Here is a 23,437-nt window from a genome sequence, read left to right as displayed (position 1 = left end):
GACCAGGTTATTCACAGGGTCATCCTGTTCTACAGAAAGCTGACAGTGATCTGTGAAAGAAGGCCTGTGTGCTGGGAAGGGGCCGTGAGACCATAGGTCAAGGCCTGGCCTGGTGTCAGCACTGACAACTCTATCTGGGGCATAGTCCACGGCCTCTCTGAAGCGCTCAAAAATCCCCACTCTCTAACAATCTGTTGCTATAGAAACGCATCTCGGTGTGGATGGTCACAGCATCCCAGTTCCTGCTTCTTGTCCGGAAGCTGGGGGTGCAGGTCGGCCGGGAAGGACATGGCCCGTCAGGCTCTCTGGACACTTGGTGAGAGGAACGTTAAAAATGGAGCCTTTCCTTTTGCAAGGCCTGTGGTTTCTCTTGGCAATTGCAGGGTGGGCAACTAGGTAAATAGTAATCACCACAATCATAAATGACACAGAAAACACTGCCTCACACTCCCGGCTGCAGACCCGCGTTTGCCCATCCTGCATTCCTGCCTCCTCATCCTCTGCTCCCGCTGCACCTCACTTTAGGGTGCTCGTGGGGCTGACAACCTGCGCCCTCGTCCATCCACACCCCCGACCCACTCTGCGTGCTCCCAGGCCATGGGGTGGACGCTCCTGCGAGGTGCTGTCTGGACTTAGCAGCTTCTACCAAAAAAATGGTGGTTTCAGCTTATTGACTGGGGCTCAAGCAGGACAGGAACCCCAGCAATCAGTGACTAGAACCGGATTTAGCTTTTGCAATTAAAAAACATTTTAGCCAGATCCATGCAGACACACGAATGCGTCCGTTTACAGGAGGTGCCCCGAACAGGCCACGTGAGAGAGACAGAGGTGGTGGCGGTGGAGGTGGGTTCAGGGCTGAGCATCCTTGTGACCTGAAGTCAGGAGGTGGTATTAGGCCTGCTCCTCACTCTGCACCTGACCACTCCGGCTCCGGCCACACACTCTCTGACCGGGTTGGTGGCTGCTGAAGGTTGGGGTGGCAATTTCTCAAAATATGCCAGCACTGAGGTCTGCTGCAGCGACTTCTCTGCAGCATGCGAGCTGTTGGACAGCATTTTAGCCACAGAACTTCTTTCAAAGTTGGAGTCAATCCTCTCAAACGCTGTTGCTGCTTCACCCACTGAGTCTGGAACATTCTATGTCCTCTGTGCCACGTCAGCAATTTTCACAGCATCTTCGCCATAGATCACATCTTGAAAGCTCTACTTTAATTCTGATTTTTTTCTTCCTATCAATTGTCAGTCGAAAGGCCTATAAACTGAGTCTGAAAATCTCTGTTCGTCACGTCTGCTCAGTGTCTCACACGCAGATCTGACCAGGCGTTTGGTGACCACTCGCGTCACTGATGAACCTTAGATTAAAGCTGGGGCAGAATGACTGAATGTACAGCCAGGAGCTTCGGACACTTATAAAACTCTGTATTTATAAAGGCGCTCTCTTCCTTCCGTGTGTGGGAATTACATCTGCTTTGGTTTGTGACCCCCTCTCTCTGCATGTCACCATCTAACCCACATGTGTCAAACACAAGGCCCGCGGGCCAAATCCGTCCCGCCAGGCCTTGCAATATGGCCCGCACCGAGCTGTCATCACTGCACTCTGCTGCGTTTCCATCACAATGACAGTTTATGACTGTTCAGTAAACCATTCGGCCCGCGATTTAGGCTGGATTTTAGATTTTGGCCCCTTCTCTGATTGAGTTCGACACCCCTAATCTAACCTAAGAGCCTGAAAATTCCCTTTTCTCAGTCTCAGTGGCAAAGATTTCAAATGAAGGGCTTGCCATATGTATTTTTCCATATATCCCAAACCATTTATTTATCTCTGCAAGGGAACGCTCCAGGCCTGGTTGTTTTCGGAGTGAGTTGAAGACTCAAATGCCCTCAGGGTGAGTGGGCGTGGACCAAAACCTTCACTAAGCGAGGAGGCCCTGTAAAACATGTTTTTCCCTAACTGAACAAACTAATTTTTAAATGAATTTTCCATGTTCACAGCAGCACAATTTACAGTAGCTGAGATCTGCAAACAGCCCAAGTGCTGACCAGCAGATGAGTGGATAAAAGGCTATGGCACATTTCTACCATGGAATACTGTGCAGCTGTGAAAAAGGAGAAGCTCTTACCCTTTGAGACAGCACGGAGGGCCAGTACCATGCTAAGTGAAATAAGCCAGTGAGAGAAAGACAAGTATCACATGATCACACTCATATGTATAACCTAATGAACAAAATAAACTGATGACTGCATGAATCCAGAGACATGGAAGGCTGGAACAGAGTGTGGAATATCAGAGAGAAGGCAGGGAGAGTGGGAGGGTGGGAAGAGATCAGCCAAAGATCTTGTATGCATATATGCATAATACACGGAGCCGACAGTGGGAGGGTAAAGCCTCGGGTGGGGACAGAGGCAGGCTAGGAGGGGTCAATGGGGGGAAAGGGGAACATATGTAATATTTTCAACAATAAAGATTTAAATTAAAAACATAAAATAAAATGACTTTCCCTGGAGTGTGAATGTCCTTTGTGCCACAGGGGACTGAGCTTTCCTAAGACCACTGGGTCTCAGGATATGTGCCCGAGGCCAGATGGATGGGTGTGGGTCACAGTTCAATCTTCCTATTTCACTTAGTGGCCCCAAAGCCGTTCACGTAACTTCTCTACAGTACATGCTTATAACGGTTTTATGATGTCACTGTTGCCAGTCTCTGTGCCTATTTATAAACACAGCGTCGTCACGGTGTGTGTGGGAGGCAGCCATGCTGAGGGCTCACGGGTGTGTGGGAGGCGGCCGCGCTGAGGGCTCACACTGGACAAACAGACCGACGAGTAAGAATGAGGGCCAGAGCCTCTGCTGTGACCCGGCCTCCAGGCTACTGTCCACAGGCTTGTTTCCAGAAGTGTCTTCCCGTCCTCCCCCGCTGTCTTGCCCAATATCTCAAAGAGGGCAGAAAGGGAGGCGCAAAGGAAAACTGACTTTCTCAGGGACATGCGTGCAATTCCAGTTAGCTAGAGCTTTTACTGATTCACCTTTAGAATGATGTTTTATTTTTTAAAATATTTTTTATTGATTTCAGAGAGAAAGGGAGGGGGGAGAGATAGAAACATAGCTGAGAATCACTGATCAGCTGCCTCCTGCACCCCCCCCCCCCCCCCGGGGATCGATGTCCTGACCGGGAATTGAACTGTGACCTCTTGGTTCATAGGTTGACACTCAACCAGTGAGCCACACCAGCTGGGCTAGAAGTACCTGCTTTTAATCTCAGCTACCTTAGAAGTCAGTTTGTAGCAATTCAAACTACTTGCAATTCAGACGTACCAAGTCACAACTCAGTTGTGGGGCAAGTCGGCAGTTCATGGCCAATAAGTGAAGTGACTGGAACTTGATTTAAATGTCTGAGGGGAGGTGACTCCTGCAGGGAGAGACTTCCAGCTTAGAAATAACCTTCAAAAAGAGTTTGTCCTGCCCTCGCTGGTGTGGCTCAGTGGATAGAGCGTTGGCCTGAGGACTGAAGGGTCCCAGGTTTGATTTTGGTCAGGGCACATGCCCAGGTTGCAGGCCCAATTCCCAGTAGGGGGTGTGCAGGAGGCAGTAATCAATGATGATCATCAATGTTTCTATTTCCCTCTCCCTCTCTGAAATCAATAAAAATATATTTATGAAAAAAAGTATGTCTTAGTTTACAGAAATCAACGGCATCTAACCAAAGCAACGCCAGTGATACAGTGGCATCTCTGATGGAGCGAGTGGCCTGAGGTCACATGGACCCTCAGGGGATGGTCACTGCAGAGAGGGGTACAGGTAATCAGAGGCAAGACGGGGTGACAGCTCTGAGAAGCCAGTTACCTCTGAACACAAACTCCAACCACACCCAATGACAGAAACACAAACCAAAGCAAAATGACTGATAATAAACTAGAATATCAGGAAACCTCATGAGAAGGCCCAGAGAATTAAAACTAGAACTTATTGGTCATCAGTTATATGCTAGGTATATTATGTGCTTTTTAAAATATTCATAAAGCAACTTTTAACTGCACGTAAACAGGTGAGAAGTCTAAAACATTTTATTTTATAAATATACTCGTGGCCTGGTGCATGAAATTTGTGCATATTAAAAGGGAATTAACTAGAGGAAATATTTTAATATTGCTATTTGCCCTTTCTCTATAAGTGTCAGAGATGAAAGAAAATTAGTAAAGTGTATATAAAAACCTTCCTCCTATCAGAGTCTGGGGTGTGCTGTGGGACCCAGTGTCAAGTCCCTGCCCACTCACGTGTGCCTCAAAATCTCGCGAGACCCAGACCCAGCTCTGTGCCCCCCCTCCCACACCCACCTCGACATTGGGCTAGATCCAGACCTAGCCAGTCCCACCCTTGTCAAGCCCCACTCAGCAAGGGGCACAGCCTGAGGTCTCCCATCAAGCCCCACTGGGCAGGGTTGTAGCCTGAAGCCCCCCCCCCCCACCCACCCCCGTCAAGCCCTGCCAGGCTAGGGGCGCTGCCTGAGGTCCCCCATCAAGCCCTGCTGGGCAAGGGGCACAGCCTGAGGTCCCCCGGCCTGGCCTCAGGGTCGGCGTTGTGGCCCCATGGGGGTGGAGGAGGGGTGCAGCCTCAGATCCCTGCTGATTGCTCGTTAAGGCTCATTACAGGAACTCAGCCTCTGCTGTGGGTGCAGCCATCTTGTTATGGAAACCCCCCCTCCGTTGTGGGCGCCTCCATCTTTGTGGCAGAGTGACGGTCAATTTGCATATTCCCTCTTTATTATACAGGATTTTCGATGACTGGAGACAGGACTTAGTCAACAGGAGGAACTCTGTGACAGCGGCCTGTGCCCAGGGCACCAGGTGCAGTGATGTCCCCTGGGGCTGGGGAGGTGGAGAGAAAGGAAGGGCGGCTCTATGCTAGAGTCTTAGAAACAGCAAATCCACACAATCTTAAGTAAAAATGGGTGATTTATTATATAAAATGATTGGCAGCATACAAAAAAATCACTTCTTGTTCACCTTGGCATGTTTATTTGAGGTGCCAAGCAACAGTTGGAAGAGCTGGTTACGAACTACCAAAAGGTTTATGTTTGGAGAAATTATTCAAGTTACGAGATGCTAAGTAAATAAATGCATTTCAAAACACAGCAAGTGCACGAAGTGTGAGAGCAATGACCTTCAATGAATGGTTCCTTCAGCAAACCAACCGACGAGGAGCATGAGAAAAGTCAAGTTAGACATGGACCAAGTGTATTGCTCATTGTAAAATCACTAAAAACAAACAAAACAGAGAACTAAACAAGTAATTAGGATTCAAAAAAGAGTAAGAATATTCTAATCCACGCGTTTCCCATCGATAGACGATGCGGAGGCCGTCCGTGCTGTGCTGCAGGCCGGCTGGCCGAGGCCCCGGGCGGAGGCCGAGCCCTCCTCGCAGGCAGAGCGCGAGGTGCTGGGAGGAAGAAGAGCACTGCCTCCCTGGCCCAGAGAACTTACCACGGAGCACGCTCAGCGCGGGACAGGCCGGCTGCTTCTGAAGACGCTTCCCCGGAGCAAGCCAGGCACAGGCGCCAGCCAATGGCCAGGCAAATGCGAGTCTCTAGGCTGGAAACCTCTTGCCAAACCGAGATACAAACCAGAAAACCTGGATCCATCTATACTCTTGGTTGTAAAAAGGAAAGAAACTGCAACACCAAATCTTTAAATTCACAAACTAAACTACGGAGGTCAGGTGGTGCGTGAGTGACGTGCCCTGAGCCCGGGGAGTTGGGACTTGGCACCTGTGGGGGCTCACAGCACCGTTCGCAGTTCAGGGCCCTGAGTCTGATCAGAGAAAAGCAACTGGGAAGCAAACAGCAAGCCTGCTCGACAGCAGGCCCTGACACACAGCTGGGCACTACGTTCACCTCGCACTTACAGTTTTAAAGCTACAGACAATGGGGACAACTACAGTGGAACACACACATGATTTTAAAGCTTGTTTGTAAAAAAGGCGTTTTGATCCAATAAGGCCACCTGAGTGACATCTTCAATGAGGGCAAGCCCACCATTTTAAAGGAAAAACATTTTTATTTCAAAACCTAACGATGACTACAAAAGGAAGTGTTCAGTGAAATGGCTGGGTAAACTGCGCGCGACGGCGCACAGCCTCCCAGGCCTGCGCTGCCCGTCGGCTCTGGCTCCGCGCCGCCCGGAGGACGGGTGGTAAGAGCACTTCAGCCTCCTCGGACCCTGCGTGACCGCACACACGCCACACCACTGCTGGCGGGACGCCGTCCCCCAAAGAAACAGGAAGCAGGTGGCCCCGCTCACAAACCACCGAGCACCTCTGCTCCCCTTCCTGACGTGGGGAGCGGGCCTGGACCGCTCTGCGAGCAGGACGGACGCACCGCCCCGGGCTGTACACACGGCCGGCAGCACGCGCGCGGTCCTTCCTCTGCTCACACGTCCTCAGAGACGACACCCACAGCGCAGAGCGAAGGCCTCTGGGGGCACAGGTCACCGTGCAGCCCACACGGACAGATTCTCGCCTCAGAGAAGCAGAGCCGCTGGAACCAGTCCTTCTGTTTGTGCCACGACCTTCGGCCCGGCTCTGCCCCCCCCTGGGGTGGGGGGACAACGACACCCAGACAGCACCAGGCTCCTGACAAGCATGTGCGCAGGGGGCGCCGCTGAGGGGGTCACACGACGTCGATGCCGCCGTCCGGCTGCCCGCCGCTCAGCAGCGGAGCGTCCAGCTCCGCTTCACAGGCGACCAGCGCCGCCTTCAGCTCCCCTTGCGCGCGATGGACCACGTAGAACATGAGGCCGACGCTGAGGACGACCTGGGGAGCAAACAGAGAGGCCGTGAGCACCGCAGGGGAGGAGCGGGGGAGCGCCCCCGTGCCGGATTAGGACGCTTCTCGGCGCGCAGGGAAGGGCTCGAGCGGTTCACACGGCCACCCTCTCCCCGGCGTCTGCTGGGAGGGGGGCCGCACCTACGGGTGACCCGGGCTCGGCGCCAGGGAAACACACGCGGGAATGCGCCCTCCAGCCCACACGTGACGTCATGTCAAGCCCGACCCTTCAACTGAAAAACCTCCCAAGGACTGAGACGTGGCAGCAGAGGGAGCGCGGGCCGGGCTGCGTGCCGGCCTGCCTGGCTCCTGTCCGCACACCTGGCGATGCCCACGGGGCCTGGGCCTCCGAGCAGCACCGCCACCCGCAGATGCAATACTTGGTGCGGTCACACGCGGACCATGAGCCACCACCTGAGAAATGAAACGCGGTAGCTTCAAGATGACACAGACCACGAATGCGAAATGTGTGTCCTCAGGAAGAAAACCAAAGGAACTCTGACAAAGGTGGACACGGCGGTGAAAGGGAGTCGAGAGGTGTCACGAGAGGAGGTGTCACGGACAGCCAGGCCCGCCGGCTGCTCGGTGATGCCAGCCCAGGGTCTTCACCCATCACAGCAGCGCGCCTCCCCCTTCCCCCCGCAACGGTTGTGCCCAGAAGTTATCTGAGGGGGACGAGGAACCTCAGCTACTGACTGAGGGGCTGGGAGGAGCACATCCGTGCAATGGGCCAGGCCGAGGCAGGCCCCGCTGCCGTCTGACGGAGACGAGGTGGCCTGTGGCTTGGGGCTGTGACAAGGCCACAGGACAGAGGCTCAGACCCAGAGGCAAACCTCTGGCTCCATCCCCACGCACGGGCTTCCCCCAAGATGTCCTTCCAGACCAAGACCTGCGGTGGGTACTGGCTCCACACTCCACTGAGCCGTGATGTGGGGAAAGGTTTTAAAAGGTTTCCTATTACACAGAAGCCCAAGCACAGGTGAGAGGAGCCCTTCCAGCAGAGGGCGCTCCCCATCACCAGTGAGGCCTGGGCAAACTATAATAGATTGAAACTGGTTTCTTCTGAGGCCTTGACGCTCCTGGGAGCCGGGAAGAGCCTCGGAAAAGGGGAAGGAGGGGAGACCGACTGGAGGAGGGAGATGTTCCGGCGGCGAGGAGCGGCTGACACCACACTGACACCAGCCCCGGTCTGCCTGGCCCGCGATCCCCGAGGCGCAGGTGTGAAGATGAGACTCGGGATCCTCCGAGGGGCTCTGGCTGTGGCCACACAAATACGGGAGACACATGAGGGACTGGACGGGGCCGTGGGTCCCAGCCTCTTTCCAGACATGGACTAGCTGGCCTGGTCCGAGCACCACCAGTGCCATTGTCCAATCCTGGACCCTGCAGGCAGCTCTAATCCTGACGCAGAACCTTGCCATTTCCAGCAGCTGAGGAGGGCCCCGGGCCCCCACTCCTCTCCGTGGGCACCCCTCCGGGACGGATCCCCTCTCATCCCACACCTGCAGGCTGGCTCAGTCCTCCCGGGAACAGACTCCGCAGGAAGGAACGTGGGCGGTGGTGGTTTTCGTAAACGCTCGCTAAGGAAGACTTGCTTCACCCCCATCTGTATCCTAAGGTAAGCTCGCCAGCTTCCATGGGGGTGAACATGGTGGGAAAAGAAGATCCTGCACTTGCAGACACTCCACTGACCACTGACCACTGCGCGCATGTCCCGCCCGAACGCAGGACTGCAGGGGGGGGTGTGCCGAGATGCACACAACACGCTGAGAATCTTGGGAAAGACGTGAGGACGAGGGTTTCTAATGATTCACACATACCATAGAGGAAAAGAGGTTTCAAATGGATCACCCATTTTCAGGAAACTAGAGAAGCAAAATGTGCTTAAATTTATACTGAAAAAACATTGAGAATGCAGAGTCCACCGGGGCCTCGGGATGATTCTAAACAAATGATTCCACAGATAGAATGCATAGGAAGCTTCATGTAACTTGCATTCATAAAAATAAGCCAACTATAATAACTCTAAAACTAGATTCAGTTTATCTAAAACATACATAGCTCTGAAGGCAAATGACAAAATAAAAATGCCTGACCCCCCCCAAACAGCAAATCACTGCCAAGTTTCCGTGCTGCGCCCTTTGGCCGACACGCTGCCCATGCAGCTCACAGGCCGACTGCTCACACGCGTGTGCACGGAGCACCGCCCCTACAGTACACGGCACCTCAAACCCCTACCACAGCGCTGCTGACAGGGCTTCTGTGGCCTGATGCCACATGTCAACAACAGCAGGAATCAGAACTAACCAGTGCTGACATCAGCCACAGTCCCCGTCTCGCTAGCACTAGCTGTCAGCCAGCCACTGCACTGTCTGGTGTGCAGACAAACTAGCTCTTGGGGGTCGGAGGTGGGAATCTCGATTTGGAGCACCTGCATTCCGGGTGTAAATATTTCTGCCGTGATTAGTTTCATGCTAGCAATGCACCATCACGGAGGGAAGCGCAGCGAAGGGTGTGTCCAAGGTGGGCTTGAACTAATAAAAACACAAACCTCCTAGGGTTTTGGTAGGAATTACATGAGCTCAACTACATGGCCAGGAAAGCACTCAGTAAAAGACAGCTGTCACGTCATCACCACCACCGTACTATTATAGATTGTCAAGATTTATGATGATTTTCCATTTTGGTAAATCTCAGGAATAAAATGTATCATAACTAAACAAATAAACTAACTCTTCCTGTATGCAATTTAAGTGCACTAAATTAATGAGCCTACATACAGAACTTTTCTCTTTTATCAACATCTTACTAGCTGTACTGGTCAATAATGGCAGATTTTGTAATTAAAAAACACACGATAATTTCGAGAGAAACATCAAAGGTGGTTTGTTCAAAGTAATGTCCATCGCTAGGTACACATTTCCCCCGCCTTTCAAGTAATCTGTAGATACCGTCCCAGTAGAACTTTTCTCATTTTGAGGCAAACCATTCAGAGACCGAATTTTCTACTTCTTCATACGTTTTGAAGTGCTGCTCAGAAAGTGTATGTGTGTGCCATCGATCGAACAAGTGGTAATCCGAAGGAGCAAGGTCTGGTGAATATGGGATGGGGGTTAGGGGCAGTGGGTTCATACTTCCCAGGCAAGATCTATTAACGTGTCTTTAACTGGTTTTGAAGTGTGTGATGGTGCGTCATAATGAAGCAAAATTACTTTGCCATGTCTCCTGGAACATTCTGGTGGTTTTACAATCAAAGCGTGGTTCAAATTGATTATTTGTTGTTGGTAGCGATCAGTATTAATAGTTTCACCTGATTTTAGAAGCTCATAACACACCACATGTTCCTGATCCCACCAAACGCAGAGCACTGTTTTCTTTCAAAAGTGATTTGGCCTTGAAGTCGATGTTGATGGTTGACCTGAATCAACTCCATGATTCTGTGCATTTGGATTCTCAAAATAAATCCACTTTTCATCACCAGTCACAATTCGATGCAAAAAAGACTTTCTTTCACATTTTACTGATGACTTTTCGGTTTTCCATTTATCTTTCGTTCAGTTAATGTGGCACCCATTTTCCTTCATTTAAAATCTTTCCCGTTGCTTGTAAACAATCAGAAATTGCTGAGCAACGTTTAACCTTTTTGCAAGTTGTTTTTGAGCTTGACACTCATCTTCATCCAATAATGCTTGTAATTGTCTTCAAACTTTTTGGATTGACCTGGACGTTCTTTGTCTTTCACATCGAAATCATCACTTTTAAAGCATTTAAACCAGCATTCGCAAGTACCTTGAGATGGAGCATGTTCACCATAAGCTTCCCAAAGTATATAACTTTTTTTTTCTTCAAAATAAATAAATTAAAACTTCCCACAAATGCTCTTTTTTTGGCACGAAATTCGACATTTTTAAGCATAACAACTTCAGTAAATTTGACATATGAAGTTTTGTTTGTCCATACAACAAAGTAACATACATATCAAATCGCATATATATAAAACATATGTGTAACTACATCTATTGAAAAAATCCGCATTATTAACTGGTACACACAGTATATGGTATTACATGTTCCCCAAACTACATTACAAAGTGCAGGATAATAATCCATTATACAAATCTTATTTAGATTTGTAGCAGAAATCTTTACTTTTTAGAAAGCAATACTTCCTAAAAAATGTTTTCTCTACATCAAATTATATCAGAAAAAATATATTACCAATATAATATTCTAAGAAACAGAGAGTTCAATAATTTGAAGATAAAGTAACAAAAATAAAAAGCCAACCCCACTAAATCTCACTGAAATAATTTTCCAAAACAGAGTATTAACACTTCACACTAACTCAATAGAGTATTTGGTTTAGTGGTGACTGTGAAAATTATTACCAAAGAAAGGACCCAGTTTTTATCATTCCTTTTTGTTTAAGACCATCTTCAATTCAGTTCCATACTGGGTTGGCTGCTCATTAAGCCACTCCATTCTGGAATATAGCCACACAATTAAAATGTAAATATTGTCAAAATATTACGTATGATTGAAAGAACAAGAAAATACATAAAAAGCAAAAATTTTCTTAAATTATTTTTATTAAATCTGTTAGGTGAAATCAGCAATGTTTTACAAGAGGGAAAAAGGCAGCCCTGGCCTTAAACTCACCTGCAAACAAAACACTGCGTACCCGCTCACAGTCTGCTCGGCAATGACGTCTTCCATGGTCCGCAGAGTGGTGCCCAGGTAGGAGTTCAGGAGCTGGGTGGGCAGCAGCCCCGCCGAGGACGCCAGCAGGTAGCTGGGCAAGGGGAGCTCGGTCATCTGCAAGACCAAGGGAAAGGGAAGGGTGACTCGCACAGAACATGGCCCTGGTCGCTCTGGAAAGCCTCCTCGGGTCACCCTCCACCAGCATGGCAGCAGCAGTGCCGGCTCTGGAGCCAGAGGCCCCAGCAGCCTTCAGGGGCTGAACGCCCCAGCCACCCTGTCTCTGAGCATCCGTCAGCCTCTTCATCTGAAATGGAAGATAAACCACCTCCCGCTGAAACCGGTTTGGCTGTGGATAGAGCGTCGGCTTGTGAACCAAAAGGTCCCAGGTTCGATTCCGGTCAAGGGCATGAACCTTGGTTGCGGGCATATCCCCAGTAGGGGGTGTGCAAGAGGCAGTTGGTCGATGTTTCCCTCTTATCGATGTTTCTAGCTTTCATCCCTCTCCCTCTCTGTAAAAACTCAGTAAAATGTATTTAAAACAAAACAAAACAAAAAAAAATACCTCCCTACACGGCTGTGGTGAGGATCAGAGAGGTTTGAACAATATCTAGCAAGTGCCTAGCTCAAGACCGACACTCCATCAAGGCAGAAATGGTCCTCGTGCAGCCATGCTCCCGCTGGGCTACGGTCTCCGGGTCGTCTATGGACAGGGGATCCTATGCTTCTTTTTCTGCGGCTCTAAACGAAAACTCAACCAGAAGGAGCAGCTGCCTGCACACTGACCAGGTGCAGAGGCAGGGTCTAAACTCCACAAAACTTCTCTCAGGACTCGCCTTCCAGCTAACAGACTGCCCGCCCTCCCTTCAGCAGGCCTGTAGCTCCCTGGGGAGGCCCAGAGCCAGGAACGCAGCCCCAGGAGCAGAGATGGAGGCCTGCCTGGAGGCGAATCCTCCGCAGTCAGGCTGGGAGCGGACTGAGGCGGACTTAGGCGGAGAGAACTGCACAGGGGCCTCCAGCCGCAGAGCTGGGAGGGCTGCTCATTAAGCCACTCCCTTCTGGAATGATCTATTACACAACAAACATATTTCCATTTTCCTAGGATAAATCACTCAGAATGGACCCATTGGATGGAATTATAAAAACTTTCCCCAAAAAAGTCCCCAGTGATTGTATGCCTGTCAGTAACGCCTTTGTGTCCATTCCATCACAGCAACGCTCAATATGACATTTCAATCTTCCCCAGTTTGACAGGAGTAAATGTTTCATCAGCACTATTTAATACAACCGATATTCGTTTTAAGTATGGCTTCACGTGTTCACATCTGCCCGTTTGTTAACTGGAACACTGAGTATTTTTCTTAAGGATCCATTAGAGCTGTTTATGTGGCGACTATTTTCCTCGATAGTGCCCCTTATGCTTTGAGATATAATTGTTTCTGCATCTGTGTGTAATCTAATATTACTATCTCTTCCTGATTTCTCCATTGCTTTCAGCTTTAGTCTCTTCAGATCCCTGTGTTATTTACCTGTATTTTTTTATAATTGTCTTTTCCTTTGTAGCATTTACCACTTATTCTTTCTAGAATTTATTTGGCTTAAATGTGAGAATATAAAGGAGAGGGAACAGCCTATTCCTGCCCTTCCCCCACAGCCAACCTTCTTAGCATTACTTGTGGAATTAACTTCTGTAGTGACTGGGATGTTGACTTCATTAGAAATGAAGTAACTATATGTAGAAGGAGCCATTTGGAGCTATAATGGGGCCCACTGATATCCTAAATCTTGTGTTGAAAGACCATCAGATAAAGAACTTGCCATCCTTCAAACCCTTCATTTCTCTCCTTTGAAAAATTGTCATAATTAGTCTTAAGGATAAATTTTAGGACTACTCTGTCATTTTTAAAAAAAATTAATCAATTTTATATAGGATTAAGGCATATTTATAAATTAAATTGGATAGAGGTGAAACCTCTACAATATTTAGCACTTATCCAAAATGTTTCATAATTTCTCAGAATTTTCACATCTTACTAAAGTTTAGTTTTATTTATATGAATCATGCATGTTATTCACTTATTTCTAGCATTTCATGTAGCTGCTACTGCCATGAATGCTGAGAACAACGGTGTGCTCCCGAGACCTGGTGCCAACAGTGACCTGGCACTCTCCTTCTTCCACTCCTGCTTTCGGTGAAGTCGCATCCACCTGCTCCCTGGTGATCCACTAGAGGCAGCTTTGCTGGTGTGGAAGGTCACTCACAATCCCCATGACAACGACAGACACATCTGCACCCCAAGGTCTTGGTGGGGCCCACGGACAGCAAGGCAGACACAGCTACCTGCCTGAAACCAGAGCACTGCCAGTCCCCGAGGCCAGACAGAGGCAACACAGAGGAGGCAGGTGCAGAGCATTAGAGAGCAGGACCAACCCAGCTGCAGAGACAGGGCAGGGGCAGCCTGGGGAGGAGGCACAGGGACAGCTCTGTAAGCTGCATCTGGCCGGCAGGCAGGTGGGACTGGATAGGTGGGAGGCAGGTAAGAGGAGGCAGGTGAGAGGAGGCAGGTAGGAGGCAGGTGGGAGGAGGCAGGTGGGAGGAAGTAGGTGGGAGGAGGCAGGTGGGAGGAGGGAGGCAGGTGGGAGGAGGCAGGTGGGAGGAGGCAGGTGGGAAGGGGGAGTGGGAGGAGGCAGGTGGGAGGAGGTAGGTGGGAGGAGGCAGGTGGGAAGGGGCAGGTGGGAGAAGGCAGGTGGGAAGGGGTAGGTGAGAGGAGGCACGTGGGAGGAGGCAGGTGGGAAGGGGTAGGTGGGAGGAGGCAGGTGGGAAGGGGTAGGTGGGAGGAGGCAGGTGGGAAGGGGCAAGTGGGAGGAGGCAGGTGGGAAGGGGCAGGTGGGAGGAGGCAGGTGGAAGGAGGCAGGTGGGAAGGGGTAGGTGAGAGGAGGCAGGTGGAAGGAGGCAGGTGGGAAGGGGTAGGTAGGAGGCAGGTGGGAGGCAGGTGGGAAGGGGTAGGTGGGAGGTGGCAGGTGGGAAGGGGTAGGTGGGAGGAGCCAGGTGGGAAGGGGCAGGTGGGAGGAGGCAGGTGGGAAGGGGCAGGTGGGAGGAGGCAGGTGGGAAGGGGCAGGTGGGAGGAGGCAGGTGGGAAGGGGTAGGTGGGAGGAGGCAGGTGGGAGGAGGCAGGTGGGAGGGGGCAGGTGGGAGGAGACAGGTGGGAAGGGGCAGGTGGGAGGAGGCAGGTAGGAAGGGGCAGGTGGGACCAGGCAGGAGGAACACAGGCGGGAAATCAGGGCTGTCCTGGCCACTGGTGAGCGGTTGGGGTTGTTTCCAGGCCCACGCTGGGGACCCTGAGAAGCACGACAGGACACTAAGTGACACAGGGGTGACAAGGGGCGTCTAGTTAAGGAATGACATGAATGGGGCCAAGCTTGAGGAAGGCTCCTGTTAGTTTGGAGCACTCACTGGAAAGGAGAACTTTCTTTGGAATAAACTTGTCAAGTACCTAAGTAAATATGACAAAATAAATCTTATATTGCAGCTAGTAGTAAAACATTGTATGTTTTGGAAGTTATCTCTAAAATAAATATTTAAGTTACAAAATATAAGAATGGGAAGAATCAGTCCATGTCTAAATATAATAAAGTTTCTCTGAATAGTTAAAAAAGATCTTCTTCAAAAAGTATGGCAAACTATAGGTTTATAATTTTTGCTCATTCAACAAAACTTTATCAAATGACTTCTACCCACGAGACCCCAACCTACAGAGATAAAGACATAAAGACAGGAAACACCTGCCTGGTGGTCACTGGGAGTCACTCTGTAGACTCCTTAACAAGTGCCCATCCATTCAGAAAAAGGCCACAGACGCCATCTGCTGCCCTCACTCACCACGTGACTGAGGGAAAGTGGTGCACTAGCACCTGCAGAAACTGGAAAAACACACTAAACTGCTAATGACTGTTTTGTTCTTCAAGGAAAGATAATGTGTAGTTTTAAAAGTTTTTACAATGAACTTATTTTGTAGACAATAACAACCTGTTAGATAAAGTTTAAGAAGATGCCTCCTTTTTTCAATCAAGGAAGAGTTAAGACATGCGTGGACATGGTACGACGACAGGCAAGAGAGGCCTGTGAGCTGTAAACCCAGGAGCCAGGTCCCCGAGAAATGCAGGTCCTCCGAGCCGCAGGCCTGCAGCATTCACGCCGCTCCAGGGACTGGCATGTGCCTGGCTGGTCACTTCCCACTCCATGCCTCCCGTGCTTTAGCTGCTGCGGGGTTAGGGTTGATGTGAGCATTATATAATGTGCCAGGTAGAACAGGGCCTTCACTTAGTACGTGAACCGAAAATATTTATTAAATTTCAAAAAAATCTCTGGGTGTCAATGTTCTCATTTTGGAATGCATGGGATAGAGAGAAGGAAATCTCCATATATAAAGAGGTAATATGCCAATTAGGCCAGGACTCCTTCGGCAGCCGTGGGCTCAGGCCGCTGTGGGTTCAGGCAGTCGTGAGCCCTGGTGTGAGGCCTGGGGCTCAGGAGCCATGGGCTCGAGCAGCTGCGAGGCCCAGGGCTCAGGCCTTGCAGTCCCTGAGGCTGGCAGTGGCAGAGGCAGTGGCAGCAGCAGCAGTGGGATGATGGGGGCGGCACCTCCTTCCCTGATCAGCCTGGTTGCCTCCCACAGAGGGAGTCCAGACTGTGGCTTAGGTCCGCTCCTCTTGGGGAGCGGGCCTAAGCCTTCAGTAGGACATCCCCTTAACTTAAGGGTTCCATGACTGTGAGAGGGAGCAGGCCAGGCTGAGCCTCCCCCCCCCACCCCACCCCCGCCAGTGCATGCATTTTCGTGCACTGGGCCTCTATTATAGTAAATAATAAGCAAACTATATTTTATCACAGCTATGCCGCAGGTGTTACACACGTTACAACAGGAAGTACAGCTCAGAATAACTATACGTAACTTCTCTCTCTCTAAAATCAATAAATAAAAACATTTAATAAGTAAAATACAGGAAGGGAAGAGATATGCCTGGAGAGCAGAGCAGTGGGAGGCCATGCAGCCATGTACCAAGTACTACTTCTTTCTCACTTATTTAATGTTCAAGAGGCATTTTTAAAAATCTGTTAAGTTAATAAACATGTAATGCGTCCCTATTCCTTCTTATGCACCCAGAACTGCACTGGGGACTGAAGACACAGTGAGGAAGCGGAGCCGGGGCTGGGTCCTATCAGCAGACTGCAGTGCAAAGTCTGACTCTATCATTCATTTACTACCTGGTGACCTTGGGTAACGGCAGGAATGGGAGCCAAGGCCAGAGGAGCGTGCTGGCTGAGCTGGGCTCTGTGGCATGTATTTACCTGAGTAATCTTCTCAGCAATCCTATGGAACAGGTATCACTGCTCTCCCCGTTTTACAAATAAGCATCTGACCCACAGAAAGGACAAGGAGCAGGTCAGAGCCTCAGCACAGCCTGCGCCCTCGGTCAGACAGGCTGTGGCCTCCAGGGGCACCCTCTGCAGGTCCTGCTGGGAGAGTGAGCAGTGCACAGAAGGACCCGGATAGCAGGCACCGCCGGGACAGAAAAGGCGCACAGCTCACCCTGACAGTGGAGAACTAAGCAGACTCACGATGCAGTCCGGGCTCCTTAGTCCCCCCTCCGCTCAGTGCTAGCACGCTGCTCTGCACCCCTCACACTCCACACTGGAGGCCTGAGACCCTCCCTTCCACAGCCAGCACCAGCCTCGCCTCACTCAGTCTACAGCCAACGCTGCTGGGAGAGAAAACACAAGATCTGCAAAAGGATTTTGAATGAAAAAATTAATTCTGTCACAAAGTTAAGCTGTTTAGAATTAATCTTAATACACAAGTTTACAGAGACTAAAAATGCTTCCTTTCTAAACAAAACTGTGTCAGAACCACTGACAGAACATGCAGGCCCTCCTGTGGCTTCGAACGCTGTCTCTGCCGCCAGTGTAAGAGCGGCTGAGGGCTGAGCTCCCGCAGCCTCTGCCAGCTCTGCGAGGCCCTTCATGTGGGCCTTGTGGCCTAGTCCCCGCAGCTCCCAACGCGAAGCAGGGGCGGCGGGCGGTGACGTGCTCCCAGTCGCCATGAGCGCGAGGGGCAGCAGGCTCTGCCCTCGCCGGAGGTCAAGGGCAGTGCACAGGACAGGTCTGGAGGCGCGCGAAGAGCATGTGCGCTGGGCACGGGGACCTGTGATTTCCTTCTAAGAAAGACCAGCAGGAGGACTTAGCCTTTGCACGGCATCATAGCAAGTTATGGCGCAGAAAGGCCTAATCAGTGAGGAGCTGTGGGCTGCAGCCGCGGCCCCCGAACACTGGTCACAGGGCGCAGGGCCAGAGCAGGCGGGGTGCGGCCCTGGCGCCCCGGCGGGCCCTGCGCGCCCAGAGAAGTAAGATGACGAATGGACATTGCCACCCATCTGCAATCAGAGCGGCAAGTTCGGTTTTGAGCAAAACCATGCGAAAAGCGGGCATTCCTCCTCCGCCAGCCCTCCCGCTGGGGCCTGATCAGCTTCACCGTGAGCTCCCAAGGAGTCCGGGCGCCTGTCGCTGTCCTCGCCGGGCACTGACCCCGGGGCGCCCTCCCCGCCGGGCCTGCCGCGGAGCCAGGCGGCAGCGCCACTCACCGAGAACACGGCGTTCTGCAGCCCGAACGGGATGGGCGTCAGCCGGGCCAGCGCCACCACCTTGAGGCCGCCGGCGCCCTGCACCACGCGGACCACGGCGCTGAGCCGCTCGCTGCCTCGCACCCGGGCGGCCACGCGCGCCGCCAGCAGCCGCCGGCAGACCACGTGCGCCAGGCCGGTGCCGAGCAGCGCGCCCGCCGCCACCAGCGCCAGGCCCGGCGCGAAGCCGTACAGGTAGCCGGCGGCCACGCTGAGCGCCAGGTAGCCCCAGGCGCAGGGGAAGGACACGGCCACGAAGCCCAGCGCGAAGAGCAGCGGGCCCAGCGGCGGCGGCAGGCCCTCGGCCCAGCGCAGCAGGTGCCGCAGCGCGCGGCGGGCCAGCGCCAGCGAGGCCAGGCCCAGCGCCGCCAGCGCGCAGCCCAGCGCCAGGCCCCGGCCGCAGCGCGCGCGCCCCACCGCGGCCACGCCGGCCCCGGGCCGCCCCCGGGCCGCGCGCCCCGCCGGCAGCTCCGAGGCCGCGGGGCCCGGCGCCCAGACCGGGGCCCCCGCGCCCGCCCGCCCGCCGCCCGCCGCGGGGCCCGGCAGCTCGGCGTCGCCCGCACTCAGCCGGGCAGTCCCTCAGCCGCGGCGCCCGGCCAGCGGCCCTCCATGGCGCGTCCGCTGGGGGGAGAGGCCTCCCTCGCAGAGGCGGGCGGCGGGCGGCGGGCGGCGGGCGGCGGGCGGCGGGCGGCGGGCGGCGGGCGGCGGGCGGGCGGCCGGTCCCGCCAAGAGTGAGAAACTCGGACCCTCAGCGGTGCGCCCGCCCCTTTCCGGCCGGGAGGCGGGGCCTCGCGCGGAGCGTGGTCTGCGCGAGCCGCCTCTGGCCCCGCCCCCGGACGCAAGGCCCGCCCTTCGTGACGCACGGGCCGGGGCGGGGTCGGCGGGGTCTCAGGTTCCAGCCGCCGTCCAGCCGGCGCGGGGGCAGCGGGGTGGAGGCTGAAGGGGTAAATAGCGGCGGAAGGAGAGCGCACTGGGGGGTGGGGAACACAGTGCGACACACAGACGCTGTGTATAGAATTGTACCCCTGAAACCTACACAATTTCCTTAAGGCCACCCAGTAACTTCAAAGACCAAACCCGTCACTCCGGTTTCTTATTCCAGGGGCTGGTGCTGGGCAGTTGTGGGCAGATGCAGACTTGGTCGTGGCCCTGAGGCTGGAGTGTCCGAGGCAATTCCACGAGGTATCCATGGCTTTGACACGAGGGGAAGGAGAAAGTGTGACTTTGTTGCGCACAGCAGGGAGCCGGCTGGGTGTGCACGTGTGTCCTGTCCTTGTTCCGGTTGCTACACAGGACTCCCGGGATGCTCTCCGCTGGGCATGAGAATGTGCCCCTGCCCTGGCCTCTGGGCCTCGGAGGGGAATGATGCCTCACGTGGGCATTAAAGGGCGTGGGAAGAAAACCTGGGCGCTTTGAGCAGCTGAGCTCTGAGCGTTTTATGAGTCTCCAGAGTAGATCTGTGTCACTTCTGACTGATGTGAATGACAGGCTATTTTACAGGCAAGAAAGAGGCCCGAGCCCCCTGATTACAGGGGTGAGGCATGTGGGTGTGTGAGCAGCTGTGAGGAACTTGGGCACCTCAAAAACAATCAATTCTATTGCCTCCCCATCCTGTCTCTGTTCTTTACCTCTTCCGTCTGCTCTCTCACTGCCGACAGGTAAGAAATCCAGGCAATTTTGTCCTCTAACACACAGTTAGCAGGAGGACAGTCCCGTTACAAGGGCCTTTTGCTCTAAGCCAAGTCTGGGCTCCCCACCAGCCTGCAGTTGGCTCCCCTTATGCCAGGAGCTCCCCCTGACCCAACGGCCATCCCCCACACACACTCCACTTGCTCTCCTGGACTGGGAGCTCTGCGCAGGGCAACACCAACCCTCCTGGGACCTTCTCAATCTTGTCCCAGTGCAGCTTACTTTTCACAGAATTCTGGAAGCTCTGCTTCACAAGAGGAAGTTATTGTCCCTGTGAAGAGGGAACGGGAGCTCCCTAGAAGCATGTGAGGTGCCGAGAGCAGGGTGGCATGGACCAGGCCGGTGAGTCTCTGGAGCGGCCACTCTCGGAGTGCTCTAGCGCTGTTCCTGGCTGTGGCCCTGGACACTCGGCTCTGCAGTCCTTCTCAGTCCCCTGCTAGCCATGAACATGACCGCTCTCCGCAGCTCTTCCCAGAGGCAGCTGTGGCGGGAAACTCACCTGGCCCCTCGCTGCCTGCTGCTGCCTGTTCCGCCCCTTCCCTGCACCTTCGTCCTCTCGGCCTTCACTGCTCTTCTCTGCATCTCTGACCAGAGGTGGGTTTTGACAGGAGGACCGAGGAAAGGGGCACCCTGTGTCGGCTGTTTGCTTAGCTGATTGTGGGAAGTTAGAGGCTGACCCCCAGACAGGACATCCAGGTCAGAATTGTCCAAAGATTTGTGTTTTCAGTTTCAAGTAGTTTCGGCTCCACAGAAAATAGCATCTCGGGGTCCAGATAGACGAGCTGGGCAGCTTGTCTCTGTGGCCTGCAGGAGGTGTGAGCAGAGCGTGCTCCTGCCCACCACGTGCTCGCTATCTGGGACGGCAGGGAGAAGCCAGACTGGATGTGCCCTTCACCTGTTTGTTTATGAATAAGGAAAAGGAAAAATCAAATATTCCGCTGCCAAGGAGAGACTGACATTATTATTTCTATTGGAAAAAAAGTCCCTTCATGTTCAATATTACCAAGTACTTGTGGTTTTTCAACTCTTCTCATAAATTAAGACGAAAAGGAAATAGGTGATTAGAGAACATTGTGAAAATTTGGTCTTTTGTCCAGACTGTCGTTCTTTGGGTACATGTGAGGGAGAAAGGCGCCCTCCACTGACCGGGCCTGGGGGACCCAGCTGGCACCCCTCACAGCGTCGTGCCTGTGAGCTCACTGAGCAGGAAGGAGAGGAGGCCCCATCTCCAGTTCAAAGAAAGGAGTGAAAAAAACGGAAGCCCAGGAGGAGGCAGCTTGTCTGCTTAGCCGCCAAGTGAGACGGGTCCTCGCTTCTCCACATGCACAGGAACCTCTGCGGCTGGCATCTTAGTGAACACACTGGAGGCGAGACTCTGCCCTGCGGGCCCGTCTTCCCATGTGAGAGGCATAAACCGTGCAGCACGCATGTTACATGTGACAGCACAGAGGGAGGGATGGCGAGGCCTGGGAGTCAGGGACGCCCGAGTTCTGCAGCAAAGGCGATACTTGAGCTGGATGCTGGGAGGTGAGTGGGCACACATCCCGCCCCGAGCAGAACGAGTGACAGTGCTTGAGGAGAGGTCAGGCCGTGGGGGCCTGGGTGGTGTTAGTGTGAGAGCCCGTTGTGCTTGGGAAGGCGGCCTGGCAGGGACGGAGTGGTTGCTGGCACAGCGCCCTCCCACGGAAGTGCTGGAGCCCAGAGACCCCTTCGCCCACCGCCCAGACGCAGGTGGAGTGGAGGAGGGCAAGAATTTTGCAGTTTTTACAAAATTAGGCTGCTCTTGGGACCACACTTTCAGAACCATGTCCCTGGAGTTTGGAATTTACCCCGTAGTCCATTGGGAGCATCTGGAAATGTTACAGCTTGAGAAAGAAAAACTCAGATCTGGACTTAGGAAGTTTCCTGCGAGCTATGAGAAAAACCGGGGCAGCCACGACATACGGCAACATTTGTTTTCTAACCATCTTACACCACCAGAATCTCACAAGTGGATTCCAACAAATCTCACCATGTTTCAGATCACTTTCTCTCAGCGTGGTAGGTTAGGCCTTACACCTTCACTCTGAGAAGGAGAGATGGCTTAGCCATGGTGATTCGGCAGCCACCTCGGCAATGCGTGGCCTGAAGTCCACAGGGCAGCACCAGCCTCCTAAGGGAGCGCCACACCTGGGCTGCGGTGTGGGCGGTGGCCTCCCCCTGGGAGACCCCTCATCACTGCAGGAGACCTCCGCCCAGGGCTGTGGGCACAGGAGAGCACCGAGAGGCAGGTGAGGCACAGACGGAAAGGGAAGTGCACATGAGTCACTTGGTCCTAATGACATCGCGTGCATCATAACACAGCGAGGTTTGGATCTAATTTCCAATTTCTCCAGCGACCACGGAGTTCTTTGCAAAGTGCCTCAGGGCAGTCTGTCCTGCTCTGGGCTTGGGCGCCGTGCCTCCTACGGTGCAGGTTCTGCTGAGCCGCTCTGGGGTTTTGAGCTGCTCCCCGTCTTGCACTCCTTGTACAAACCCTTTGCTATTTTTGCCTTGTTTGAATTTTCCCACCAATAGAACCTAAGCCAAAGGCATTTCCAGGAAGGCTGCTTTCTCTAGGCTTTATTGCTAAGTACATACAAGGCTCAGCTTCCGATGCTCTTGGGGCCCTTAGCCCTCTGGCCTGGGTCCTGGCTGAGCCCAGTGCCTGCCGCTGGGGCGGTGGGGAGGGCGGGGTGGGTCAGTCACTAATTGTATTTTGCTCCATTTGACCGGAAGAGTAACTTTCAGTTTGGATCTAAACTGAAAATAAGTGCCCCCTCCCCCTTGGACCGAGTGTTACCTTTTCTTTAATCACATCTGTGGCCCTTCAGGGACTTTTCCTAGACGCTGTCTTATGGTCACAAATCATGTGGGAAATAACAGCTTCACAATAGACTGGGTCACTCCTGCTCACCACCTAAGTCCTAAACCAACTGAGGAGACACATGTCAGAGAAGAAAGGTCCACCTTCCTTACTGGCCGGGCTGGTGGAGAAGGGCTTGGGATGAGTCAAAGCTGCCTGCCAGGCTCTTTGGCCAGCCATGACAGGAAGGCTGGAGTCTTCGGGACAGACACGTCAGCCACCCTCGCCCACCTGCCATGGTGATTCTGTTGCCACGTGAAGGAAGAAAGGAGTGCAGGCGGGGACAAGCAGGGAAGACAAATGCTTATGGGAGTCAGGATCAGTCACTCAGACGGTATGTTTTATAACAATTTCAATAGAAGAAAACACCAGTGTTTTACAGTGACTTCCAAATGTTAGAAAAATAATTTATTTCTTTAAGGAAATGAATGTCAAGCACTATTGGGAATTTAAAAAATCAGGAAAGGGCTGTGAATGAAGATGGTGAATGCTGGAATGAGATGCATGATGTGTTGGTTCCATCAGGGATCTGTTCGATTTACAAATATATCATTAGGAGAGTTACGTTTTTAAAAGTTGTCACTGCTGTTGGTCCCTCACTCCATTTCTCCATCTTCCGAGAACGCTGGCCACAGCAGGAGGTGCTCCTGCCCACCGGGCTTGAAGCCAAGTGGC

At 52.7% G+C, this 23,437-nt stretch overlaps 1 protein-coding gene across 1 annotated transcript; it reads right to left on the bottom strand.

The window, feature by feature from the left end:
* Positions 1–4,930: 4,930 nt before the first annotated feature.
* Positions 4,931–23,000, bottom strand: TMEM64 (transmembrane protein 64). The gene is made up of 4 exons (XM_045581597.1): positions 22,994–23,000; positions 18,151–18,767; positions 11,476–11,631; positions 4,931–6,804 (listed from the first exon to the last, which is right to left on the bottom strand). Exons 1-4 carry the CDS (start codon positions 22,998–23,000, stop codon positions 6,661–6,663), a joined length of 924 nt encoding a protein of 307 aa, XP_045437553.1. The 3' UTR covers positions 4,931–6,660.
* Between the last annotated feature and the right edge of the window lie 437 nt (positions 23,001–23,437).

This window comes from Pipistrellus kuhlii, unplaced genomic scaffold, assembly GCF_014108245.1.
Source record: "Pipistrellus kuhlii isolate mPipKuh1 unplaced genomic scaffold, mPipKuh1.p scaffold_m20_p_14, whole genome shotgun sequence".
Taxonomy (NCBI): domain Eukaryota; kingdom Metazoa; phylum Chordata; class Mammalia; order Chiroptera; family Vespertilionidae; genus Pipistrellus; species Pipistrellus kuhlii.
The sequence above is the reverse complement of the archived record's forward strand: the minus strand, read 5'-3'. Positions and strand labels throughout refer to the sequence as shown.